Source organism: Pseudopodoces humilis, chromosome 7, assembly GCF_049639895.1.
Source record: "Pseudopodoces humilis isolate 2021_Gansu_Grassland_sample_001 chromosome 7, ASM4963989v1, whole genome shotgun sequence".
NCBI classification, from domain to species: Eukaryota; Metazoa; Chordata; class Aves; order Passeriformes; family Paridae; genus Pseudopodoces; species Pseudopodoces humilis.
This window is the reverse complement of record NC_142206.1, coordinates 50,989,862-51,015,136: the sequence shown is the minus strand read 5'-3', so window position 1 is coordinate 51,015,136 and position 25,275 is coordinate 50,989,862. Positions and strand designations below refer to the sequence as shown.

General features: G+C 44.7%; 1 protein-coding gene across 1 annotated transcript; it reads right to left on the bottom strand.

Moving 5' to 3' along the window:
• Positions 1–4,695: 4,695 nt before the first annotated feature.
• Positions 4,696–20,073, bottom strand: CYP46A1 (cytochrome P450 family 46 subfamily A member 1). Its single transcript, XM_005520140.2, has 15 exons — positions 19,928–20,073; positions 17,988–18,065; positions 17,416–17,497; positions 16,798–16,871; positions 16,019–16,105; positions 15,290–15,428; positions 14,564–14,674; positions 13,590–13,746; positions 13,206–13,268; positions 11,937–12,009; positions 11,406–11,490; positions 9,481–9,591; positions 7,749–7,837; positions 6,785–6,851; positions 4,696–5,970 (listed from the first exon to the last, which is right to left on the bottom strand). The coding sequence occupies exons 1-15, from the start codon at positions 20,053–20,055 to the stop codon at positions 5,809–5,811; spliced, it is 1,506 nt and encodes a 501-aa protein (XP_005520197.2). The 5' UTR covers positions 20,056–20,073; the 3' UTR covers positions 4,696–5,808.
• Between the last annotated feature and the right edge of the window lie 5,202 nt (positions 20,074–25,275).

The window sequence follows — 25,275 nt, the reverse complement described above, 5'->3', positions numbered from 1 at the left end:
GTGATAAATGGGATATCACGTTTCCCTGTCGCTTAAAACTCTCAGATTAGGTTTCTAGAAAGAGCAAACACTAGCCGTTTCTCTTATTAGAAGGATAAAGGCTGTTAGGCTGAATCAGCAATACACTCCCTAAGCGTGGAATTGGAATTTTCTTCAGGGGGAAAAAAAAAATCAAACCAAACATGTCCTCCAGCAAAACCAGCCAGTCAGCCAAGGCAGGCAGAAAACACACATTTATCGTTCGTCTGTGAGGCAATCACATCGATCGGCGTGGTGACACAGCCCAGGGCTGCCTTCTGTGACACCCGTACCTGCACGGAACAGGAAAGCGTTTCCGACGCGGGTGCGAGAAGCAGGACGGGTGCCTGCCGCGGCTCTGTCACTGGTTTTAGACACTTGTCTGCACCGAGCTCTGCTGTGCAGAAAGTCAGGTTAGTTTAGGGCAAAGGCAGATACACTTCGTCTGCTTCTAATTCAGGCAATTTGCAGTTAACTCTCCTCACTGAGCGGCCTGAAACACCAGCCAAATGGGTGGATTCACTTCTTTATTTATGTTTATGCTAGGAGGTTAGAATAGTGGTCTGCCTCTCCACCTGGTTTGCTTCGTTTTCTGCCCTGATGTTTTCAGTGGCATAACTAGCCATTGGACCCCCCCAGAAAGGGAGCAGGTGATGCAAGGCACAGTTGGGGTTGGAGGATGTCACTGACCTGTTCCTAGAGCCTGAAGGTCGTCCTTCTGGCACAGGCACACAGTGGGTGAGACTGCACAGGGTGTGCCCTGGCTGTGATCAAGCAGTGGGACCTCTCAGTCCTGCAGTGCTGTGCTGCCCTGGGACACACGTGCTCCACATCTTCCCCTCTCCAAGCACAGCAGTGCCAATTCCTCTCTCCTGACTCACTCATAGCACACCCTGTGCACACTGCTCGGATCACAGCCACAAGTCACCCTGCAAAGGAACCTTTGTGAAACATCCCTGAGAAATTCAGCTTTAATGACACGGCCAGTGGGATGGAGATTTTCAGAGATTACAGCAAGTCAGCTATCTTACTGGTGATCCCCAGGGCTATTTTAATAAAAAGAATGTATATAAATTATGACATTTAAATTGCTTCCTTCCCAAAGGGCTGCAGAAAGTTTCCCTTTCACTTCCTGTTGGTTCAATACCACTGGAGCAGGCAAAGAGACAGAATAAAGTGCCTCAGCAGAGCACAATTGTTCTGTGTGAGAATAAGGTAAGAGTGTGATAGAAATGAACTCTGAACTCAGGTCATTTCCAGATGTCAGAGTTTGGGGAGGGAAAGCAAAACAAACAGTCTGCCTACATGTAAAATAATCAAGTGGAAAATCTCAGGCCTCCTGTGCTTACCCATGCACAGACAGGTTAGAAGCTAATCCCTGAACAGCTCTTTCAGTAGCTGAATTTCCTTTGTTGCTTTTTAACCTTAACAGCTCTTTAATTACTGTTCTTATTTTCAAATCAAGTATACATCTATGTCATATTAATGAATATTCATTGTCACTGGAGAGGTATTAAATGCATTTTTACCTGAGTTTCCAAGGGAATAGATGCCAGCTGTGTGTGCTATTATCTAATTTCAGCCTGTCCTCAGCGCTGTAATAGTATCAAGACCTCTTAGAGTAGACTCACAGATACATAAAAAAACAATGAATGTTTATTTACTTGCTTTACAGTGGCACTTAAGGATTCCTGCCAAGATCATGGCTCTGCTGCAAGGCTTTTTGCAGACTATGGCACAAGAGGTGGCCTTACTTGACACAGCTGTCACCTGAAATGGAAAACACAGCCAAGTGCTGGAGCAAGGATGTAGCAGTGGAGTATGCGGTCATTTTAGTCTTTTAGTTCCTTGGAGGGTTCTGCCTGATTTTGTTGCCTTTGGTAGCAAGTGAGCACTGTGTGGAGCAGATGGGTCTGTGTTACAGATACCTGTTTTGTGATCATATGGTCTCTGCAGCAGAGGCTGCATAAATCCAGGGAAGGCTTCTTGTTGCAGCTCTCATCATACAACCCCTCCAAGTGCAAATCCACATATAGTTAACCTAAGTGGTGCACTAGGCCCACCAGTATCTTACACTTTCTTACCTACATTCATTCCTTGATAGGCTATAGATGGAGCAGAAGGCTGTCCACTGCTCAGAAAATATCAGGCTGTGCTATAATTTCAACGAGTGTGATTGAATCCCATGCCTCTTAGCTTCTTCTGGCTTCCTGCAAGGGCTGGAATGAGATTCCTCTCATGAAAAATTGTTCTGGCACTAATGCTAGCTGGGCTCCTTTCTCAAAATGTATGAGTCTGTACATGAAGCGTAGATGAAAAATTGGGAGTCTCCTGTGCTCCAGACTAACTGGGATGAGAAAGCATCCCGTTTTCCCATGCCAGCACTCAAAGTGTTTGCCTTCTGAAAGACAGACACCTCTGGGTGCAATTTCCCTCGCTGGTTCCCTCCTATCCCAAGAGATCTAGGCAGCAGCATTTCCCTATTTCTTGTCTATGACACTGATCTAGAAGGGATAAGATCAAGTTCTTGGGTTAGCATAAAAAACCTGGGGAGAAATCCTGTGGGGAAAGTTTTCACTCTGAGCACATACATGAAAGTCCTGGGCATCAGTCCAGAAGAGGGAGGCCAGGAGTTTATAGGTCTGGGAGACGGATCAAAGGAACCTGCAGCAGCCACTTCAGAACAGGAGGAAGACTTAGACAGCTCTAATAAAGACTCTTGGGAATACGTGTCATCACTGGTGCCCTGGCCTTTGAGGGCAGCACTTACCTTGACTCCTGCCAGCTGAGCTTCTGGCTGTCTCCAGACAGTCCCTGTCCAGCTGCAAGTGTGCACATCTGGGGCAGGGTGAAAGCCAGAGGAGCTGCTGGAGGGCAGGCACTGACCTGCAGAGTGCAGGGCCAGGAGCCATCCTGAGCAGCCTGGCTTTGCACTTCCATGTCAGCTGGGAAACCTTGTTGCATGCAACCTCCAGACACACAGCACTGGCCTGTGTGTGGCCATGCCTGTGTAGCACCTAGTCAAAAATCACCCCACCAGCCATTTCCAGATTTCTCTTTGTATTGCCCAAGAGCCAGGAAAAGGATAAGAAAGATGCAGGTATGATATCTTCCTACAAACACGTGAACTAGGGACACAGACTTTGCTCTTCTTCTTTCCTATACCAGCCAGGAAGCCTAGCCGAGAGCTTGGTGCAATAATGATTGCCCTAGAACTGAAATAATATGTTTCTCTTCCCAAGAAGGAAGAAAAACTGTCTTTTTCTATGGTGTCCAAGACAGCTGCAGCTCCCAGGTGTTTTTATAGCCCATGGCAGGCACAGCTGTGTCTCCCTAGGCACTTCTGGTCTGAGGTTTCTGAACAGGGTTTGGCAAAGCTGATGCCAGCACCCAGATCGCATATAGGGCACTATGAACCAGCTTTCCTGGACCTGCTCCATGGGGTTTTTTTGGGGAGAAGTTGTGGTGTTTTTTGTTCATTTGTTTGTTTTGTTTGTGATTTTTTCTTTTTTGTTGTTGTTGTTAATTTTTTTTGTCTGTTTTTGTCAGACAAGGGATCACCTCCTGGCTAGAGGTACAGGATGAAACCATGATAATGCTGCAGGGCATTTGTGTGGCTCCACAGGCCACCATCTCCTCCAGTACAAAGGTAGCCTGACTTAAGAGAGGAGCTGTGAAGGCTGAGGAGTGATGCTGCTGTTGGGTGCATCGGCAGTGAGTGCTTGCCATCTGCTGTGAGGCTATCAGCTTGATAGGAGACACTCTTGGATGCAGGAAAAAGACAAAGGCCTGGGCCAGTGGTCCCTGAAGAGCTGGATGGCATTTGGGCTTGCAGAGAGAGCAGGTGGAGTATCCTCTGAGAAGGGTAAACGTAAAGCAGTCAGGAAGCTCTGGTCTTGGGCACACGAGGGCTGACAGAACTCACTGCAGGATTTTGACATGCTAACACCCTCCTTGAGCCCTGCTTGGAGGTGCCTGACCTCATTGCAGAGGTGGCAGAAGGCAGTTAGGTGTTTGTGTAACTAATGAATCTCAACTCACTCATTGGTAGCCCTGAGCAGAGCCCTGGTATGGTGACACCTCACATTTCCACAGCACAATTTGCCAGTGTCTGTCAAGCTGTCTGTGTGCTGTTCACAGCATATGCCACTCCTGTCACAGCTTCCCCCCAACTCCCCACAGCACCGAGATGCTGCCCTGCCTTTGACATATTCTCAGGATTCAGCCATTTGTTATGCCACCAGCACATCCAGCCTGACTGGCATGGAACATCCTGCTCCCTGTTGCATCAGCTCCTGGGAACACATGTCCAGCTGAAGAGTCCTCAGTCTTCCCAATGAGATTTCATTAATGTCTAGGAGGATATAATCAGGTTTCCAGCACAAGGTCTTGAAGAGCTGGTCTACTGATAGATGGACTAAACCTTCCTTTGCAGTACAGGTATTGGTACCCCAGGTGCAAGTCATATTACTGCACTGTGAGGTGTTGATTGTACTATCAATAGCAGCATCTGGGCCTGCTATCCCATTGCTGCACTGAGGGAGATGGTGCACAACAGGAACAAAGTCAGGGAAAGCTCTGAAATGTTACTTTCCTGGTATGGAAACCACCACAGGAACTTGACAGTGTATAGACTATGCTCTTGCCCTTTTAATTCAGAAAAATAAGAAACAAAAGTGGCAGCATCAAATGCCTTTAATTCTCTGTATTTCATGATAGAGGAGGCCCAAACTCCTATTAGATATCTAAATATTTCTGGAAGGCAGCATTTTAAACTATAGTTTTTTCTCCCTAGCAGAGTCTGGCTGCAAGCTACACGCAGTGAGCTATTCAGGCACATCCGCAGAAGAAGGGGGGTTGCAGGACCTTCCTTCTCCTGTCTCTGGCTCAAATTGCAGACACATTTCTTCAGTGCAACACCATTTTAAGCAGCATTTCATTCAGGCACTTATTTCCAGCCCTCCTGTACCTACTAGACCATCGGGTCTAAGTGTTATTGTATTTGTGGCAAACAAGATGAGGAAAATGATCCAGGTTAAAATAAATGCAGCAAGACTTTCTCTACAAAGAAGAGTGTCTCAGAAGAATAAGCACAGGCTGTGTGGAGGGGTAGAAGGAAGCAGGAGAGTCCCTTTCTACAGTGTGGACTGGGAAACCTACATTTTGCACTATATCAAAAGTAGAAGAGACTGAATAAAAATCGGGCAGTAGCAACAGGAGAAAGTAGGTCCTGGACTCTGACTTTTTGCATTATTTTTTTTTTTCTGATTGTTCCTATCAATTGTTATTCACATTTGGAGCAGGGATAGAAAAATTGCTTTGACTGAGAGACTATCTCCAAACATCTCTTCCTAAATTCAGCCCAAATTTATGCTCTACTCTTTTCTGATTTCATTGTGTAAGAAACTCCCCAAAGAAGGGCTTCCTTAGGCCATGTTATGTTATATATAAACTTAGTGGAAACAATGAGCTGGGTCTGGAGTGTAGGTTTGTGTGGTTCTCTAGGGATACTCCAGTGAGAAGATGTTCTTTTCCAAGTCTGGTCAGAATCCAATAGCCCCCCAGCAAAAGAGCAAACTTGGAAATTCCACATACACTTCCAGATTGAAGATGCTCAGTAGAGTAACTCTCGTAAGGCTTTCTTCAGTAAATGATGAGGAAGGTTAGAAATAATATCGGTCTAGTAATCCTCTAAAGGGGTCTGCAAAATCTAACCTTTGATTAGTGTCAAGATCTTCAAAATCAGAAGACACACTACCAGTAGCATGCCATGCTCCCCTCCCTGAGCAGTCATGCTTGGCAGCCTCTTGCAGAGCTCCTTGGCTTTAATTTACATATTACTCCATCTAGTGGCCTTAAGGTTCCAGCCTCCAAGAGTTTAAAACTCTGTCCTGGCACCAGCTGGATTTCAAACCTCTGCAGCAGCTTTGCCATCACCACTTTTACCTCCATCTGTTAGGAAGAAAAGCAAACTGTCAGTGACAGCAAATACAGCTGCTTAAAGTCAGTCTGCTATCTTATACTGCCTTGTCAATACAGAGATTTAAAAGTTAAATATTACTCTTTAAATGCAGTCGGTTGAGTTTGGGCAGGAAACCTGTGACTTACTGGATTTGAAGACAACTGACAGGCACTAAGATCAGTCTTTCTGGTTATGTGTTAAACCCATTTTGGAAGTCAGAGTGTAAAACTAAAGCATTCTGAGCACTGGTGCTAAGATGAGGTCACAGTACAGACCCAAAGCACTGGCCTCTGGCTATCCTGAAATGCTCTCTGCCATGCTCAAACTTATTAAATTGTTCCTCCTGTCCATGAAGCACCCTCCTCACCTCCTCTGTGCCAGTTCTGGCTTGTGTCCTCCCAGAGCTTATGTTTTCCTTGCCTTGGTCCTGTCAGTGGCAGCCACAGGATGATCCCCAAGACCCCCTTGCACATCCCCTGTGTGCTTGACTTTAGCAGGCAAAGGAATGTTGACTGTGATTCCATTAAGGGGTTTGGGTTCAAGCAGGCTGAGCCAGGGCAGTTGGGAGGGAGTGCAGCCTGCTGCTTCTCCCTGCAGATACCTTGGTTACATGGATGTCTGCTCTTGTGATAGCATTTGAGAGACATGCCTGTCATGGGCATCGGGGGAAATCTTCCCTCTTAGGAGAAGAGGGTCAGTGCACAGAGCATCAGGGTGGCCTCTGGCTCACCACCACCTATGGTCAGCACACCCTGAGCTGGCCCAGTGCTTGCTAACAAAGTGTTTTTCCAGGCCTCCACTCACCTGTGCAAACACCTGCCCAATGCAGGATCGGGGTCCCAGAGAGAATGGAAAATAGCAGTAATACGGCCTGCAAAGAAAAATGATCAAAACTGTCACTCTGACAACTTGGTTGTAATGAAACAAGCAAATATTTCATCACAGCAGCAAGGAAATGGTCTAAATATCCCCTTGCCTATCAGACTTGTTAAAGTAGTCTCCAAATTAACTCTTCTTTTTGCTTCAGAGCAGCAATATAGCTCAGCAGCATGTTTCCTTGTCATCTCTCCTTACTGTATGGCTCAGCTGCCAGAGCTGTTTTGATGCATGCCAGCCTTATTTCAAAGCTGAATGTCAAGCACCCTCTAACTGCTCTTCAGCCTGTCATGAGGATGTCACAATCCACTCAATTATTGCTCCTTTGGGCGGCTCTGAACCATGTGAGTGGGGGGGTGTTTGGTTTAGGAGACCAGACTAACTCTAGGCTGAAGGAAAACTCCTGACTCATGAAGTAGCTGGTGCTGATTTCTGCATCTGTTTAGTCACTCACTGGTCCCTTCTATTGCTCTCCTGAACACTGACTAGACTTGGGCTGCCTGCCCATGTGCAGCATCTTCTCTCCCTCACCCCCTTCTCCCCTCTCTAATATGGAGACATTTCAAGCACCCTGGGACAAGGGCTGTCACACATTAAATACTTGCATTGTATTAAGGCAAATATTCAACCTGGTTTGGGCCCAAAGCTTTGACCTCATTATAAACATTTAATAATAATAATATTAATATTTTCTTTGTAAGGTAACATGTGGTCTAAAGAACTCTTGAACAAAAGCTGTGCATTATTTCTCTCTATTTACATTTGGATGATTTAGTGTTACTCATACTGGAACGAAAAAATAATTTTATTCTACTTTTCCTTTCCTTGAAATATTTTCCTGTAATGGTTTTTTAATACATATTTAATAACATGAGAGTAAAAAGAAGCTCACTTAGGTGCATCTTTGCTGAATCGATCTGGATCAAAAGTAAGTGGATCCTTGAAAAACTTTTCCATCCTTCCCATTACATAAGCGTTGAGCTGGCAAGAAAGAGTTTATTTTTGTTAGTTAGGAGCAACACACTGAAAATGCCTCTTTGCTGTCAGAGGTATAAAACCATAAATGCCTTCCACTCCCCAGTCCCAACTGACAGTATTAATTCATACCCCAGTTTTAGTCAAAATTTTAGAGAAGTCAGTACAAATATGCCCAGGAAAGATTTTGGCCCTCTCATCCACAGGTCCATTACATTTCAACAGAATTCACAGAATGACTAGGTTGGAAGAGACCTCCAAGATCATCAAGTCCAACCCATGCCCTAACACCAAAAACTGTATAATGGCACTGATATAGCCACATCCAGTCTTTTTCTAAACACATCCAGGGATGGTGACTCCACTACCTCCCTAGGCAGACTATTCCAGAACTTTATCACTCTTTCCTAAAAAACTTTTTCCTAATATCCAACCTATATTTCCCTTCGCACAGCTTGAGATGGTGTCCTCTCATTCTGTGAGCTGCTCCCTGGAGAAAGAGACCAACCCCCACCTGACTACAAACACCTTTCAGGGAGTTGTAGAGAGTGACAAGGTCACCTCTGAGTCTCCTTCTCTCCAGGCTAAACAACCCCTGCTCCCTCAGCCATTCCTCACAGGGCTTGTGTTCCAAGTCCCTCACCAGCCTTGTTGCCCTCTCTGGACCTGCTCAAGCTTCTCAAGGTCCTTCCCAAACTGAGGGGCCAGAACTGGACACAGAACTCAGGTGTGGCCTCACCAGTGCCGAGTACAGGGGAAGAATGACCTCCCTGCTCCTGCTGGACACACCATTCCTGATACAGGCCAGGATGCTGTTGGCCTTCTTGGCCACCAGGGCACACTGCTGGCTCATGTCCAGTCAGCTGTCACAGTGCCCCCAGGTCCCTTTCTGCCTGGGCACTGTCCAGCCACACCATCCCCAGCCTATAGCACTGCAGGGGGTTATTGTGGACAAAATACAGGACTCAACACTTGCATCTATTAAACTTCATCCCATTGGACTCTGCCCATCCATCCAACAATTCCAGGTCTCTCTTCCTTTTTCTCTCTTCCTCCTCCCTTCCAACAGATCAACACATGCTCCCAGCTTAGTGTCATCTGCAAATTTACTGATGAAGGACTCAATACCCTCATCCATGTCATCAATACAAACATTGAACAGGACTGGCCCCAGCACAGCCCCCTGAGGGACACCACTGGTGACAGCACCAGCTGGCAGCTGGATGCAGCACTGTTCACCACCATTCTCTGGCTATCCAGACAGTTCCTAACCCAGCACAGAGTGCTCCTCTCCAAGCCGAGGGCTGCAGCTTTTCCAGGAGTGTGTTGTGGGAGACTGTCAAAGGCCTTGCTGAAGTCCAAATAGACACATCAACAGACTTTCCTGTATCCACCAGGCGGGTCACTTGGTCATAAAAGGAGACCAGGTTGGTCAAACATGACCTACCCCTCCTAAGCCCATGCTGGCTGGGTCTGATCCCCTGGCCATCCTGTACGTGCTGCATGATGACACGCAGTATAAATTGCTCCATTACCTTACTGGGTACTGGGGTCAGGCTGACTGGCCTATAATTACCAGGATCCTCCTTCCTACCCTAATTTGGATTAGCTGGGGCACCTAAAAGCTCCTGATGGTGGATGGGACTCACAAAGACTGTGGTGTTTGCAGGAATTCTGATGCCATTGATGACCTGCTCCTTCTCCAGCCTGCGGAGCGTCCCTGAGACGGGCGGGTACAGCCGCAGCGACTCCTTCAAAACCTGTGTCAGCAGAAAGCACAAGAGTCAGCTCATACACTGTAGGAAGCAGAAATAAAATTAATTACCTCCCTATGGCCTTTCACTTTAGCTAAATGAGAGATTTTGACTTTCAAAATGGATGCTGGTCTATCTGCCTTGGACTCCTACAGGCAAAATATATAGCTAAGTCAGCTCCTTCAGGCCTGGCTCTTTCTTACAGCTGGTCAAATACAGAGAAAAAGCCACAAAAGCCAGAAGAGATCCTGGAACAGATCTAACACCTCAAGCCAGATGAACAACTGAACAAAAAGCATTAGGAAGAAAACTCAAAGGGAATGTCTAAGAGTGGTCTCCTGCCCCTAATGAGCTGTTCTGGGCACTGGCTGCCATAGGGGTGGGTGATTGCTCCTACCTCCTTCCCACTCTCAGCTCCTCCCTTTGTCCTGCTTCTGCTGCTTGAGGAACTGAGCCAGGTCAGAGCCCCAAAAAGACAAAAACAACCTGGCAAAGGAAAATTAATGGGAATGTTGAGAAAAAAAAATGGAATAAGACCATTTCTTTGGGTGTCAGTGAGCTGTAAGAATGGCTTATTTCATCAAAGGGAAACCTAATTAACAGTGAACATGAGTGTTGCACTGAAAATGCAATTAAAAGTGTGCATGCACAAGAGGACTAATGAAAAAGAAACCTGGACAAAAGGATTCAGAATTGCCCAAACAACAGGAGAGGAGTCCCATAGTCTCTGATACTCCAGTGATGGACTGGCTCTGACCAAGGGTGACTGATTTTGGTTGTACAGATCCAAGCTTGTGCTCTTAAATAAATGGTCTGCTTTGAGAAGCTCTCATGTGATCTGTCTTAAAACTGAAAGGCTTAGATACCTCATCCTAATTGGAGTGGTATAATTGTGATGGTGTTTGGAGAAGCCTAGGAAGCCTGCTGATTTCTGCAATCACATAGGGTTGTCTTTTTCTTATGAGAAATAGACCTGTGAAATCTATCTGCTATCAAAGCACAGTAATTTGTGGGATAGGATATGGCAAATGGTAAAACACTGTTGCTCACCTCAGCAGGGTAGTTTAAAACAAAAAGGATCATGGCAGACTACTAAAATCATGGGGTAATTTATGCAGAACAGCTGCCAGGACTATGATTCAGCCTCTCCTGAGGGCTACTGGTGTCCCCTATCTTGTGAAAAAAGGAAATGTAACACAAACATTGGCTAATAGCCAACCCTGGCTTTGCAGTTAATTACCAACCAGCATTTCCATACACAAGACCTCTTTTAGGACCAAACTCTTCCCCCCACCACCCCTGAGTGACTGAAGAGGGTTTCAATGCTGAATAATGAAAAACTGACATTAGAAAATCCAGCCATTATTTTTGGCTATCCTCAAATTCCACTTTATCGCATATGGTGAGATCATAGCTGGAAATGCTTTAACAACAATCAAACAAAAATAGAGCAGTGAATTAAGACAGTGTGTGGGATTCACACACAGATTTGGCTCGAAGTTGCACACCTTTCTTAAAATTATACCTATTGTTTCACCTTAAACAGATGGGGATTATGCAACTCTGCTGTAGCTCCCAGACTGGTAACAATTAAGGAAAGCAGTGAAGGAATCTGAAAATTTGAGGAGCATCTTTCCCAATAAGGCTGGACTGCTGAAAATGTGTTGGGTTACTTGCTTGCTGGATCTCTGGGGACAAACACTATCATGACAAAATATTAGCCTAATTTTTAAAATTTTGTAAGTGTGGGGCTCCTCCATGACATGTCAGAGGTGCCACCAAGCAGCTCTGCCTGGTATCTTACCTCACTCCTACAGTACCTGTGATAAGTAGGTGAGCTTGCCAAGATCCTCATAGTCAACGTCTTTCTTGTCACCAAGAACTTCATCCACTTCAGCCTGAGCCCTGCAGTTCAATTAAAACTTGTTAGCTGCAGATGCTGGTTTCTTGCTAGGCAAGTTGACAAATTACATTATTTTACTTTCCAGACACTCAGTTGGACTTAAACACACCATTCTCAGGCAAAATGCCAACCAATTCCCATCCAGGCTTCCTGAACTTGTACCTCAAATCAGGATGAGGCAATGTCCATACAGGGCAGCTGAATCCAGTGGGATTTAGGACCTGTATGTATAAAGGCTTTGAAAAAAATCACCTAAGTGAAACTGAAATAATCCATCTTAAGGTTTTTATTTTTTTTACATTTTTGATGTATTGGTACTAAGAAACTGCTTATTTTGGAAAGAGACTAGATTTTATTTGGAACTGATCTTAATATTTTAATAACCCTTACAATTAAGTTCATCTTGAAATTAATATCAAGCTGGGTCTGCAAACTGGAGCACACATACCTTTCCAGTATTTCAGGATGCTGACCCAGTGCCATTACTGTAAATGCCATCTGATTGGCACTTGTTTCATGACCTATTGACAACAAAAACCAGTTTAAAAGTTTGCATGAAATAATACCATGATACAAAGATGGTCTACTAGGGTGATATGAGGAAGCTTTAAACATCAAACCCCAAATGTTCTATTTCAAATATGATAGAAAATAAAGGAAATAATAAAAGGTATGTGAAGTCTACATAAAGAGCTTTCAACAATGACAAGAAAAGGACACAGCTTGCAAAGATATCACCCATATTGCCCAAGTCAAAGCTGCAATGGTTGTATCAGCACCTACTGGTCATGAGCTCCCTGACAGGAGGACCAGTGAGGTCCAGGTTTGCCTTGTCATATTATGGGACACACAGTTCTGCCAAAAATGAAGGATTTACTGGTTTTGAGGGAAAACAGAGCTTCTTACCATCTTTCTTTGGAAGGTCTGCTTTACATGCTAGGATGACCCTGCTTGAGCAAAGAGGTTGAACCAGAAGACCCTTCCAACCTTACCCACTTTGTGACTCTGATGTGGACACTTTTCCCTTTTTTTCATGGACATATGTACCATTTTAAAGCATTACAGAAAACAGACTTCTGCAAAGATGTCTACTGCAATAACATCTTTCTTGCCAAAGAACAGCATTTTGACCTCACCTTCTTATGAACCTAAATCCTCTTGATCTGCAGAATGTTTATCTCATATAATTACTCAGCCCATACATTTTCTGACTGGCTTGACAGTGTCTTCTACGTAAGCAAGAATGGCATTTAATCGTGTGGGTGAGGTGATGCAAAGACACATTGAATATGTAAAAGATGGTTTTGGTGGGGTTTAGTGGGATCTGGGTGGAAGGTGCAGAACTCCATAAGGAACAGCCTTGCACCCCAGTGGGCAGTGGAAAGACAGAGGCTGGAAAACAGAGTGGGAAGCCAGTGGCTGGAAAACGTCAGCCTGGCATTATTTGCTGTGTTGATATCACTGAAAGAAGGCAATATATCATTTGCCTGTGAGAAAATGAAGAGTTCTCTTCAGACCTCACCCAGCTGGTCCTATGCCAGTGTAATACTGCTGTCTTTCAACCAAGAGACTCCTGGTTGCAGCAGCGTCACACGGAGTGACGATGTTAATGATGTTAATTATGATTAACAAGGATGTTAATCACGACCTTGTAGACAGCTCAAAAATGAGTACAGCTTTTCACATGACATATCCAAGCATTAAAATCGCTACCAACCTGCAACAAAGAAAGTGATAAAGTTATCCAGAATGTTTTCATCATCTCTAGTTTCCTCCAGAGCTGTCAAGACAGAAAAACAAATAGGATTAGAAAATGCTCCAGTGCCCCAGTTGGACCAACCAGAATGCTCTGCCTGTTTGGCACATATTGGCTGAGGTGGCATTGAGAGAGGATGCTGAGTGAGCATTTCAGTGGTGGCTTGTGACCAATATTTGATCCAACACAAAGAAACAGGGAACTTTTAAAGTAACTCTCACTATCTTCAGTGTGAAAACAACTTTAAAAGAAGATCCAAGTTCAGATCCCCAAAACAGTCCTCCCTGAATTTCACAGCAAAACATAACACAGAGAAATTCACTCAAACAGCAAGGTGTCTCTTACCATCTCCTTTCAGTATCTGTGTAAGAATATCCACTGTGGCTTCTTTCCCATTCTGGATGGCTTCTCTCCTCAGGTCAATGCACTCCTTCCCCACACGTCTCAACAGCCTCACACTCTCCCTGGCCTCCTTTACCAGCTTCTGATGCCCTGGCATGAACTGAATACAGAGTTTCTTTTGTCATTTTATTCCTTTTGCTGATAAAAAGAAAATGCCAGTGTTATTTTACATGTGAGCACCTTGTTTTCCACTAAATGTCGCTTGTCACAAAAACATTTGCTCTCCATGCAACAAACTGAATGCCCACAGGATGAAGGGTTTGGGCTGAAATAAGAAACCTTTCAATCTGTGCATGCTGATGTCGTGTCTCAACAGAGGTGAGGTTTTGGGTACTGTGAGCAAAATTCATCACCTCTCCATGGAAAGAAACTGCAGCATGCAATGCAGAATCACACCCCTGGTCTCAAAAAAGAAAACAGGAGTTCTTAAAGTCTGAACTATGGCTTTCATGAGACACTGGAATAATTCTTTACTTAAATATTTCATATTACATTCATCATTTCCTAGTAGATTAATTTGGTAGATGAATTTGAGTTGAAAATGTAATTTTTTCACAGCAAGAATGCTCAAATTTCTTCCACCTGAAGACTGAAGACTTGACTGAAGGCTGCAATCCTTCTTGGACAAATGGCAAAAATCTCAATTTTTAATGGCTATGAGAGCATAAAACCATATCAGAAGGAGACACATGCAGGGGGAACAAAAGAAAAAAATGCATTAAATATTAATGTTATTATTAATATTAATGTTAATTTGGAGAGTTTTTTAAAGCACTAATGAATTTTATCTTGATGCACATTGGAGGGAAAGATCTACAGATGACAGCTTCCCTGACATAAATGGACCTTGCACAGCTGCATGAACTCAGGAGCAGCTGAATATGAGGAGAGAGGACCAAAGTGAGGAGAGTACAGACCCTTATGAAGGGGACGCGTGCCTTGTTCAGTCCCTCCATAATCTTAGTCACAGCACTGGGTAAAGCTGTCTGGTCATCACTCAGTGCATTTAATTCCAAGCCAAAGGCTACCTGAGAAGCGGGAGAGAAAAAAGACAACTTGCTGGGGTGGGGGTGAAAGAGCAGGAGAGCCTCACAGCACCACCTTTTCCCCTAAAAATATCTCAGGCTAGACCCTGCCTTGCAGGAGGCTGTGAGGGGAGGGCAATATCGACATTATGTTTTCTCCTTATTTGGGAGGTTTCCTCCCAAAATTTGCCCTAAACCAGTAAATTAATAATTTTCTACTACTCTCCATTCCTCCCAAACTGGTTTGCATAGAAAGGGAAAAGGCAGCATAAGGCAGACTTCATGCAGACATGCCATGGCAATAATACAACCTCCAGCCATGAAAGAGCCCTGGTGCGTCCCTTTTGGCATGGAGGGGTGGGAGGTATGAGGCTGAAAGGACTCTTCCAAAGGTCCCCATCCTGTAGGCCACACCTAGATTTTACAGACCCTTCCCTAACTGCCCTTTCCCATGGCTCAGCCTGAATGGAAGTGACACAACCTTGCAGGACTTCTGGCACTGCTGGGTAAAGGTCTTTCTCCCTTCCTCCAGCTCCTGATCCCATCCTGCTGCTGGCTGCCATTATTTCCATCACTTCCTGCCAGTTGTAGAGGAAACAAGAAATGGACAGTGGGTACCTTTCCAATGATATCCATGGTCACCCGGCTCATCATCGACAGCATGCTAAACTCTGTTTTTCCATCTGCCTTTTCCTCTAGCTTCTCCACCAGCTCCTCTGCTTTTTCATTAAAAGTTTCCATCAGACCAATCAGGTAGCTGAACAATCAATAAAGATGAGTAATGGGGGCTCTGGAAAGGATATCTTTGCTCAGACAAAATAACCTTCATTATTTTCCATAGAAAATTGTAATTTTTTTTTAAAATTTAAAATTAACTTGCCTTAATACATTAAAAAGCAAACATATAAAATGAGCTACATTCTTCTTACAGCAGCCCTGCTCTGCCCTGCCATGTAATTAATATCTGTCACGGCAAAGGGCAGTGGCCTGTGCCCAGCAAGGCACATGGACTTTATCTTTGGATCCTACACACTCCATCAAGGGGTACAAGGAAACCAGACCAACCCTATGCCTTATCTTTTCCAACAGGATAAGGCAGCCATAACCATGCCCAAGATATACAACCTTCAGACATGTCTGCCATTGCTGAGTTCAAAGGGGTGTCACTGCTCCATGGGAAGTCTTGTCAAATTATAATTAGCATGCAAATGGAGTGCTAGATTCTAAGTTAAATATGATTTTGGCACTGAATGTTGGAGTCTTTTTCATCCAAATATCAAATAAAGGGAGAAGCATGACAATACAGTAAAAGTAACAGCTAGATCATCCCAGAAATACCTGCCTTACCTTCGGCTGAAAGCTGAATCCATTATCCTCCGCTGCTTGCGCCAATGCTCATGGTTGCAAACAGTTACCAAGCCATTCCCTAGAAACCTAGTGCACAGGAAAACAAGGAAAGGAACAGTTTTATCCAAGGGAGCCTGCTGAATCCCGTGTAGTCACAAATGTAAGAGTTTCACATCTACTTTCTTTTCTTTTTCCCATGTGTAGGGAGCACCTTTGAGCATGCAACCATTGCATCAATGCAGACAACAACCAAACAACAGATTTTTTTCTCCAGGTAGGTGTGGACTGCTGAGTCCAATAAGATGCTGGTTCATTACAGTTGTTATGCAAATAATTAGTATAATAACTGGATATTTAATAATATTGTATTTTTGAAAGCTTCGGACTACCGAAGAAAAATTCCGTTTTCTGGGAATTGTATTTAGAAGTTGCAAACTGCCATGCCTTATGGAGTGCTCTAAAATCACTGCTCTAAAAAAATGCTCCGAGAAATTTGATGATGGCCTTGAGCAGACTGCTCTGAGACTAACTGGACATTCCCAGGGGGAAAAAGGATACATGATCAAGGGAAAACAAAATCCAATATATCTTCCTCCCTGACTGTGAAGACATTTGACTTGACATATAGTTTAATAGGTACATGCTGCTTACATGTGTCTGGAATTAGAGATTAATCCCAACACTAAGGTAAATGGTCTGAGTCAAAATGTCATGCCTGTGATATTATTAATCTTGCACTTATTTTCAGATCACAATGGATTCAGATGGCTTTTGCCTACCTCTCACCAAATAGGCTGAAGAGAGTACCATACACCATTGGATCCTTTGGGTGCTGTGGTGACATCAAGAACTCCTGAAATCAAACCTCAGGTCAGTGAATACTGAGTGCAATCTGTTTCCCAGACAAAATACAAAATTTCACTCACACACATTTACTCCCTTCTTTTGCAGCAATAGTCTGAAGAGTAGATGATTTATTATTTCGTGTGCCCTGATTCCCCAGTTCCTGAGCTGCTAGCTTGCTCTGCATGCCTCTAGCACTTTTTTGCCCAATAACTTGAAATCTCACTGTTTTAATTGCAAAGATTTAGAGAAAGAAATTTGCTCTCTCGTGCCCCATTCATTTGAGATACTAAGCTCTTGTACAGAGCCTGCTTTTCACAAATGGAAAATATTTGCTCTATGTGCTGTTTAAATAAAAGTAACAAAATAAATTACCTGATCAAGGAAAAAATTAATCAGGACAACCTGGAGAGCAAAGCACCTCATCCTCCTAACCCAGCCAGAGCCAAGCAGAGATTGGCTGCTCTGTGCTACTCTGATCATCAGGCAACAGCTCTCCTGTTATGGAGGCATGGGCCGATCCCTACTATTGATTTGGCTTTATTTTTCAGTACCTTCACTCCTTCTGGACTCACAACCAATACTGAGATTCTGTGAAAGGCATTCACTCGTACAACAGGTCCATATTTCTCTGCCCTGTAAGAAAAGAAAATTTTAAAACAGAGAATGATGGTACAAACTAACATGTAACAGCTCAGATCTAATAACCCCAAAGGACCAGAGCACATTGCAGTGGGAATTACTGCAGTCCCCAGCCAATAAAGCCATTAAGAGAATTGCAGGACAGAATAATCAAGGTTGGAAGAGACCTTCAAGATCATCTGATCCAACCGTCAACCCATCATCACCATGATCACCTCTAATCATGTGCCACATCCAGACGTCCCTTGAATATTTCCATGAAGTTACTCCACCACCATCCTTATTCCAATGGCTAACCATTTCTTCAGTGGAAGTTTTTTTAATATCTAATCTGATCTGAAAGATCAATGCTGTCTATCTAGCTCCTTTGCCAACCTTCTCAATTATGCTAGTTATGTAATCCTGTAAGGGTCTTTGTGCCTTGATTTCTCCATATGTGCTACAGGACTAACCTATTCAATATTATTGATGTGTCTCAACTCACCACTGCAGGAAGAGATCTGGCGTTAACTCCCGATTCCTCACCATTCTCCATATGATTGGCAGGTGTCCAAATAAAAAGCTGCAGAATATGAAGGTTACAAGTGTCGTGAGGATGCCAACATAGGGTTATGTATGGATTGCTTCCATACTTGCAGTCCTTGTTGCCCAGTGAGTGTTGCTTATGTTTTCCTCATAAGGGAAGATGAAAATAACTCTGAGCTGTGCCAATTCCCAGTTCTCATCAAGCTGGTAAATTGGGGACCAAAGACAGGCTGGTCTTCACATGCAACCAAGGCAGACCAGTACAGAGATGAAGGACGAGGTCTTTTTCATATGCTGTATTATAGGAGATGTTTGGGTCTGGATGGGAGCCCCCATGAATTGCTTTGCTCTTTGCCTAGCTGACTGAATCTTAACTGCAGCTATTACATTGCTGTACATGAAAGAGACACTTGCATTAAATACTTTTTAATACATGCTCATCCCTGGTAAGTTTAACTTCATTTCTGTCAATGGATTTCTGTTAAAGGAGATTAGGAACCATCTCCTTATGTTCAAAACCATGTCATTTCAAATACTGAGGGAGATAATTACTGGTTAGTATGGAAATTGAAGAAATTAATAAAAAATGTTAACTCTTCAAATACAATAGCTGCACTGAAAACTTAAGAGATCAATTCCTTCCTTCAGCTGTGAGTGGTGAATTCCCACTGGCTTTGCATAAATCTGAGGGAAGATTTGGCCAAGTTTGTCTCTAAATGAAGCAAGCTGCACTCAAGGTCTGTTTTCAATTTGAGAGACAGAGGTCCATGCTATCATCCTTTTCAGTATAAATAAGCTATGGGGGAAAACTGAGTCTTATTTTATTACTGTTGGAACTGAGAGGTGCTTAAAATAACAAGAACTCAACAAAGTTACTCAACACCTACAGAAACTTTTAATCCTCCACTTGTTTGACTCCTTTGTCACTGTATTCCAAAAAGATGTGAAAGCTCCAAATACAACACAACTCCTTTGTTAGCTCTGGAAGCCACTCTATCTGCAGCACAGGAAACAAGGTTCCACTCATGGCTCCTCTGGTGTGCCATCACTCCACCATGCTACTTCACAGCTCAAAATGAACCTAAGGATCACCAGGGTCAGGTATGACAAGATCATCCTCTCTCTAGTCCTGGTATCTGACCCTGATTACACAAGAAGGCTGTAGCCTGGAGGTGGGCAGGAGAGAGCAGTGTCCCTGTAAGGCTGTGTATGAGTGCTGGTGTCTCTTCGTGGCATGTTACGGAGGGCATGTGCACCCACAGGTGAAGAGGGAAGCTCACACACTCCTGCAGGAACCGTGACTCCTTGTGACAGCGCTGCCACTGCCTGGCTGGCAGCTTTCTCACTTCCCCTTATCACTTACGACATTTTTATTTATTTTTGGCAGAAACTAAACACCTGGGTTATGAAGGAGAGCACGGAAGGTGCCTGGTGGAGTTAGTGTCAATGTGCCTCCTGGAGCAGTGTGGTGCGGAGGGCGGTGCTGGTCCCTCCTGCGCGGCTGACGCTGCCGTCAGGTCCCTCTCCAGGGTCGTGAGCAAACGCACGGCTCGGGTGGGCGACTCTAAAGCGCCCCTTGGGCCGCTTTGGCCACCCGGGAGATGTAGGTCAGGACACGCAGCCCCGGCCAGGCAGGCCGTGCTGCTGAGCCGGCTGCGGGATCCCCAGCGATGCCAGCGCTTCCAGGGCCGCGGGCACACAGCAGCGCTGTGCCCAGCCTGCTGACCCCTCGCCGCTGCCCTTGCCCGCACCCGCCGGGCCCGGCACGGCCCGTGGACACCGGCTGGAGGGTTTATTTCCTGCTCTGGCGTTGCCTCATGGCTCCAGCCTGGCAGGGAGCGCTCTGCGGAGACTCCGAGCCAGCCCGCCGCCGCGTCGCCTGCCCGGCCAGCCCCTTACCTCTCCCGCGGGGCGCCGGGGATGTAGTCGTACTTAGCGTGGATGTACTGCACGTAGCAGCAGTACAGGACGAAGGTCAGGAGGGACAGGGCCAGCAGGAGCCCCCCCGCCGCACACAGCACCTCCATCCCCGCCGGCTGCCGGCGCCTCCCCCCGCACCGAGCAAAGGGCGGCCGGGGCGGGCCGGGAGAATCCCCGGCTGCCGGCGGGGACCGCCCCGCTTAAAGAGCCCGGCGGCGGCGGCGGCCTGCGCCCGGAGCGCCGTGCTGCTCCAACACACCCCCACGGCCTGTGCCCCTGAGCGTGGCTACGGATATGGCCCAGAGGAGGACACGAAGATGCTCAACGGGCTGGACCACTTTTCTTCTGAAGACAGGCTGAGACAGTCAGAGCTGTTCAGCCCGGAAAATAAGAAGGCTCCGAGGAGATCCTATTGGAGGGGCTGCAAGAGAGCTGGAGAGGGACTTGTTACAAGGGCATGTAGTATGATATGACAAGGGGGAATGGCTTTGAACTTAAAGAATGTAGATCTAGATTAGATATTAGGAATAAATTCTTTACTGTGAGGATAGAGAGACACTGGAACAGGTAGTCCAGAGGAGTTATGGATGCCCTGTCCCTGGAAGTGTTCAAGACCAGGTTGAATGAGGCTTTGAGCAACCTAGTCTAGTGGAAGGTGTGTCTCTGACCATGGCAGGGGATGAAAGTGGAACAAGATGATCCTTAAGGTCCCTTCCAACCCAAACCATTCTATGATTCCATTCCAGATACATACATGTATGTGTGTGTGTATGTACGGATATATGCTTTCCTGTGTGGAGATGATGCTTTGCACAAGTGCATGAGGAGGTCAGGAAGGATGCTGCACCTTCCTCTGTTTGTTTACAAAAATGTTTTAAATAAATCTCATCTCTGAAGTCTCCTAGACAAACCAAGAGTCCCAGGACAAAGAAGGCAGAGACTTTTTGTTGACTTTTAATTGATTAAATTAGAAGAGACAAAGGAAATGTACTTTTGCCTGTAGGAATCAGTAGGTGAAGGTTTTTAGAGCAGTCTGTTTTGGGCACCATATTAAACAACATGCTCCCTCCTCATCCAGACACAGGAGTGAGAGCTGATACTGTTTTATTCAAAACAAGCAATCTAATATTCATTTACACAAATTGCATAAGGATTGCAAGACACAAGAGACTAAGCCATAAAATGGTGGAAATGAATTTCTGGTGAATGAAAAGTAATGCATGGGGGAAGATAAAATATGTGTATACATATCCATATACATACAAGCCAGTTATACATGTTTAGTGGTGGTACTTATTCAGGAATTTCACCTTAATGCTCAGTATAGATCAAAGGAACAAGCAGAGCATTGACAGTGATTAGAAATGGGGGAGTGAGTGAAACAAGATGTCTGAATGTACTGGTAGAGAGAGAGCTGGATAAACCCAGAGCACACCCACTGTGTGGGAATACCCCATTCACTCTTCCTACCAGCTTGGCAGAGGTCAGAACAGGTGAAACCTCAAACTGGAAAAAGGATGAGTGAGGGAGGTTATGACAGGTGTAAGGAAAACCAGTGGTTTGGTGATAAATAGGGACAAATTGACTCATTATTTTGTGTAATTTAAGAACAAGGAGGTATCCACTGAAATGATCCAGCAGCAAGTGTAAAAGAGGAATATATTTTTCACAACAAATTGTCAAATGGGGGAACTCATGGGAACAAACTATTGTGGGAGCTAAGTAAGTAAGTTGGCCCACAAGGAGCCAGGGAAAGTGATTGGAGAATGGCACCAGGAACCATCACTGGCCTCAGCAGGACCTCTGCACTCGGGAGCAACAACCTCTGTAGTCTCTAATAAACCCTCCCTTTATTTCTTCCTTCTCAGAGCCTTGCTAGGTCACTCCACCAATGCTGCAGCAGGCTGCGCCCACTCCATCCCTTTGAAGGTTGCTTATCTTACTTGTGGGGTGTCTGACACTCCTCTCAACCATTTCCACAGCTCTGAGTGCAGCAGGAGAAGCAAAAGCAGGATCCCTGCAGCCCCACTATGTCCAAAGGAAAACAAGCACAGCACTTGCCAATCAGACTTTCACAGGACAGCCCCATTATATTCTCCTTTCTCTGCACAAGCTTTGCTCAATCATCTGGAGGCAGCATACCAAGCTACCTGGAATTTTATCATGTGCATTTTTCACATCTGCGTTTCTGCCTTGTTTGACAGCAGGACCTGTATCCTAACCACAGGATACACTGCAGGAGTTTTCATCCCATTTCCAATGGGGTGTATTTTCCCTGCACCCTTCCTTCAGCATCTCCCATATGGTCAAGCCTCTCTGCAGAAGGGAGAAAATGTGGCTCATGGCACCCCCTGTTTTTGTCCATCCAATGCATCAATCATCTGCCAGGCACCTCTAAGACTCGACTCACTTCAGTTTCCAAGTGGAAACTGAATGTGCAAGAAACAATCTGCATGTTTTCCTTGGTTTTCTTATTAGGCTTTCTGTTACCTTCAATGTTAACACTGATTTTTCTTGAACTGGTAGTTCCTTCTTTGGCTCAAAACAATTGCCTTACAATGAATAATTATTTTCCCCTCTGTTTACAGTACATATTCTCTAAGACCATCGTTATCATCTAACAGTTGTTTTCATTTATCTTAATTGAAACTTTTTTTTTTTTTTTTTTTCTTTTTTTCTTTTTTTCCTGTTAAGGCTGTGGTTTTAAAAGCGCTTTTTCAGAAAAAAGCTACCATTCCTTCCCACTGGTCAGGCAGTGCATATGATGGTATCATGGTATGAGTATCCACGACTAGGAAAGATACAGCTGAGAGCAAGAATAACATCACCCAGAGAAAGTTTAAAAACTAAATCCTGCTGATGGAACCATGTTCCTAAAGACATTCAGTGAACTTCCTGATGAAACATTGATTTTCTGAGTTTCATCAATGGTTTTTCAGCATACTTCAAGAATGGACTGTAACTATCTGTAAGTTGTTCTTTCATTTGGAATCAGTCCCAGAATAATTCCTGGGGAAAATTCCTGCTTGTACCTTGTTTGTGACCAGCTAGCTGGAAGGTGATAAAATATTTGTTATTTTATACATTTTGATGGGAAAGAAGGGCTATGTGATACAGTTCTAATCCCTGAGTAAATCAGGTAAGATCTAAAAATTAGGCTTCTCAAGCAAATATAATTATCAGCTGATAACTCTCCTAAGTATTCAACCTGGGTGTGTTGCAGAAATTATCTTTTTTTTTTAAGCTTTAAAGATGAACTTCAATAAAAACTTTTGTTTGTGTCCCAACAAACTTTAATACAACCCTTTGTTTGTATTCTAACGTGTTTCTATACCCTTGAGTGAAGGACATGATCCCAAGACACTCTTGTGTTTATGATCTGCCCGGGAGCCACAGGCTGGGCTGGGAGGAGGAGCAAGGTTGGGCTGGGCTGGGCTTCCCCGCGGGTCCCCTTGCTGCTGGGGACTGAAGTGCCACCGCGTGGATATTCTGCCAACATGCACATTCGCAAACGCGAGCAGCTGAACAGGTCTGGGAGCTGGTCAGAGAAGCAGAGAACTGGGAACTGTTAACAGGTGAAGTTCCTAGGTGAATTTTAAAAGCTGGTGATACATAGGGTTAGTCCGAACTCCTGCTCTCTTTTGCTTGGCTTTGCATGGCTATCTAGATTTGAGAACATTCTGTTCTCTCTCTGAAGGTGCAGCTTTGTTTAAGCTGCGAGGACAGCAAGGAGAAGGCAGAGCATAGGCAGCTCTGATGCTGGGAAATGCCTTCAGCAGCACACGAATAGCCAGAGGACTGGTCACTCAGAATTCACCAGGGCAGACGTGGACAGGAAAACTCTCATAACAAATTAATAATGATGAATTAGCTGATCTAAAACGAGGTCTGTAGACACAGATTATGCTGGATATAGGAGTCAAAACGAAATCTGCAGTGGGTGAGGTGTTATTTACCCAGCATTACCAAATACAGACCTTTACAGTGATTTTCACCCAGAGTCAGTTGTTCCCCAGGCCTTATATACTGAAGTCCTGATCATTCTCAGCCAGTAAAATTTTCCAGCATAGAGTGGACAAGTAAATGGCAAGATGTTAGTAATAACAGAAACAATCTAAGAGTTTAGTGATTATCAACAATTAATGACCCTGAGGAACAAAATACTTGATGTGATACTTGCACAACTGACTGAACACTACAGACTTTTTTGTTGTTGTTGTTTAGTTTTGTTAAAAATAGCATCCCTATTTACCACATTATTGTAAAGGAATGATTTCCATTTCCATCATAGCTGCTTTTCTGACAATGCTGAAACATTGCTAGAGGCAGGTCTATATCTGCACCTGTGCCCCAGACATAAGAACCTTGGGAAAATTATGTAGGAGACAACAAGGTATGAACACACATCAAATGGGTTCAATGTTTTGTTGGTTTATGGAGGAAAAAACCCCTATGCTTTCTTAAAGCTTAAATTTGGAATACAGTTAGTATTTATCAAAAGGTGCTTACATCTCTTCTCATACAGAAAAATATGTGTTTATGTCTGAAAGTATCTAAGGGGACCAATGTATCTCACATGCCAAGCTGACCTTTAGAGACAACTCCTGGTATGTTTCCTAGAGGAAAGCAGACTTGGATATTGATACGTTGTGACTGTTTTTCTCCCCTGTGCTTCTGAATTTCCATGTTGACCACACCCAAACAGCGTCAGGCTGAGCTCTCCTACAGAAGGATGGATTTGTGCTGCGGACTGTAGCCCTGCAGGTTTATCAATGCTAACTCGTGAAAGAAGAGGCAGGCTGAGCTGGGCACAGCCCTGGGAGTGTTTTGCTGGGTTTGAGCCCTGGGGCAGGGCAGGCATTCAAGAGCTGCTGTTCTCCCTTGGCCATCATAAAGTCCAACACAACCAGTCCTAACTGGTGAGAGGCTGATAGGGGAGATAAAGGCAAGACAAACACGATGGCAGCATGTGGAGCTGGGGCCCCAGGCTCATCTTTGCACCCTGTGCCAGTGTCGCCCACAGTGAGTTTTCTGAACTTGAGTCATGTCTTCAGTACAATTTTATTACACACCTCTGCCCATAATAATGGGATTCATGTGCCTTGTGCTGTTCATGCCCTGCAGCCTGACCTGGGCAGAGCAGAAATTCCCCTGACATGGAGGAAATCCTCATGGAGTGCTCCAGCCAGGGCTCAGCTCCCAGGAGGGTTTTGCCAGCATTTGAGTGAGAACCTCTGATACAACACCCTACCTATTTCACTATCCCTCCATTGCTTGGGCAGCAAGCTCTAAAGATTATTCCCAGATATATTGGGAAGATTTATCTA

Coding starts and splice junctions, on each gene's coding strand:
- CYP46A1 (XM_005520140.2), bottom strand. CDS start 20,055: ATGGAGGTGCTGTGTGCGGCGGGGGGGCTCCTGCTGGCCCTGTCCCTC. Junction 18,066..19,927: donor CCCGGCGCCCCGCGGGAGAG/GTAAGGGGCTGG, acceptor CATATTCTGCAG/CTTTTTATTTGGACACCTGC. Junction 16,106..16,797: donor TTCAGCCTATTTGGTGAGAG/GTAGGCAAAAGC, acceptor CCTGTGCACTAG/GTTTCTAGGGAATGGCTTGG.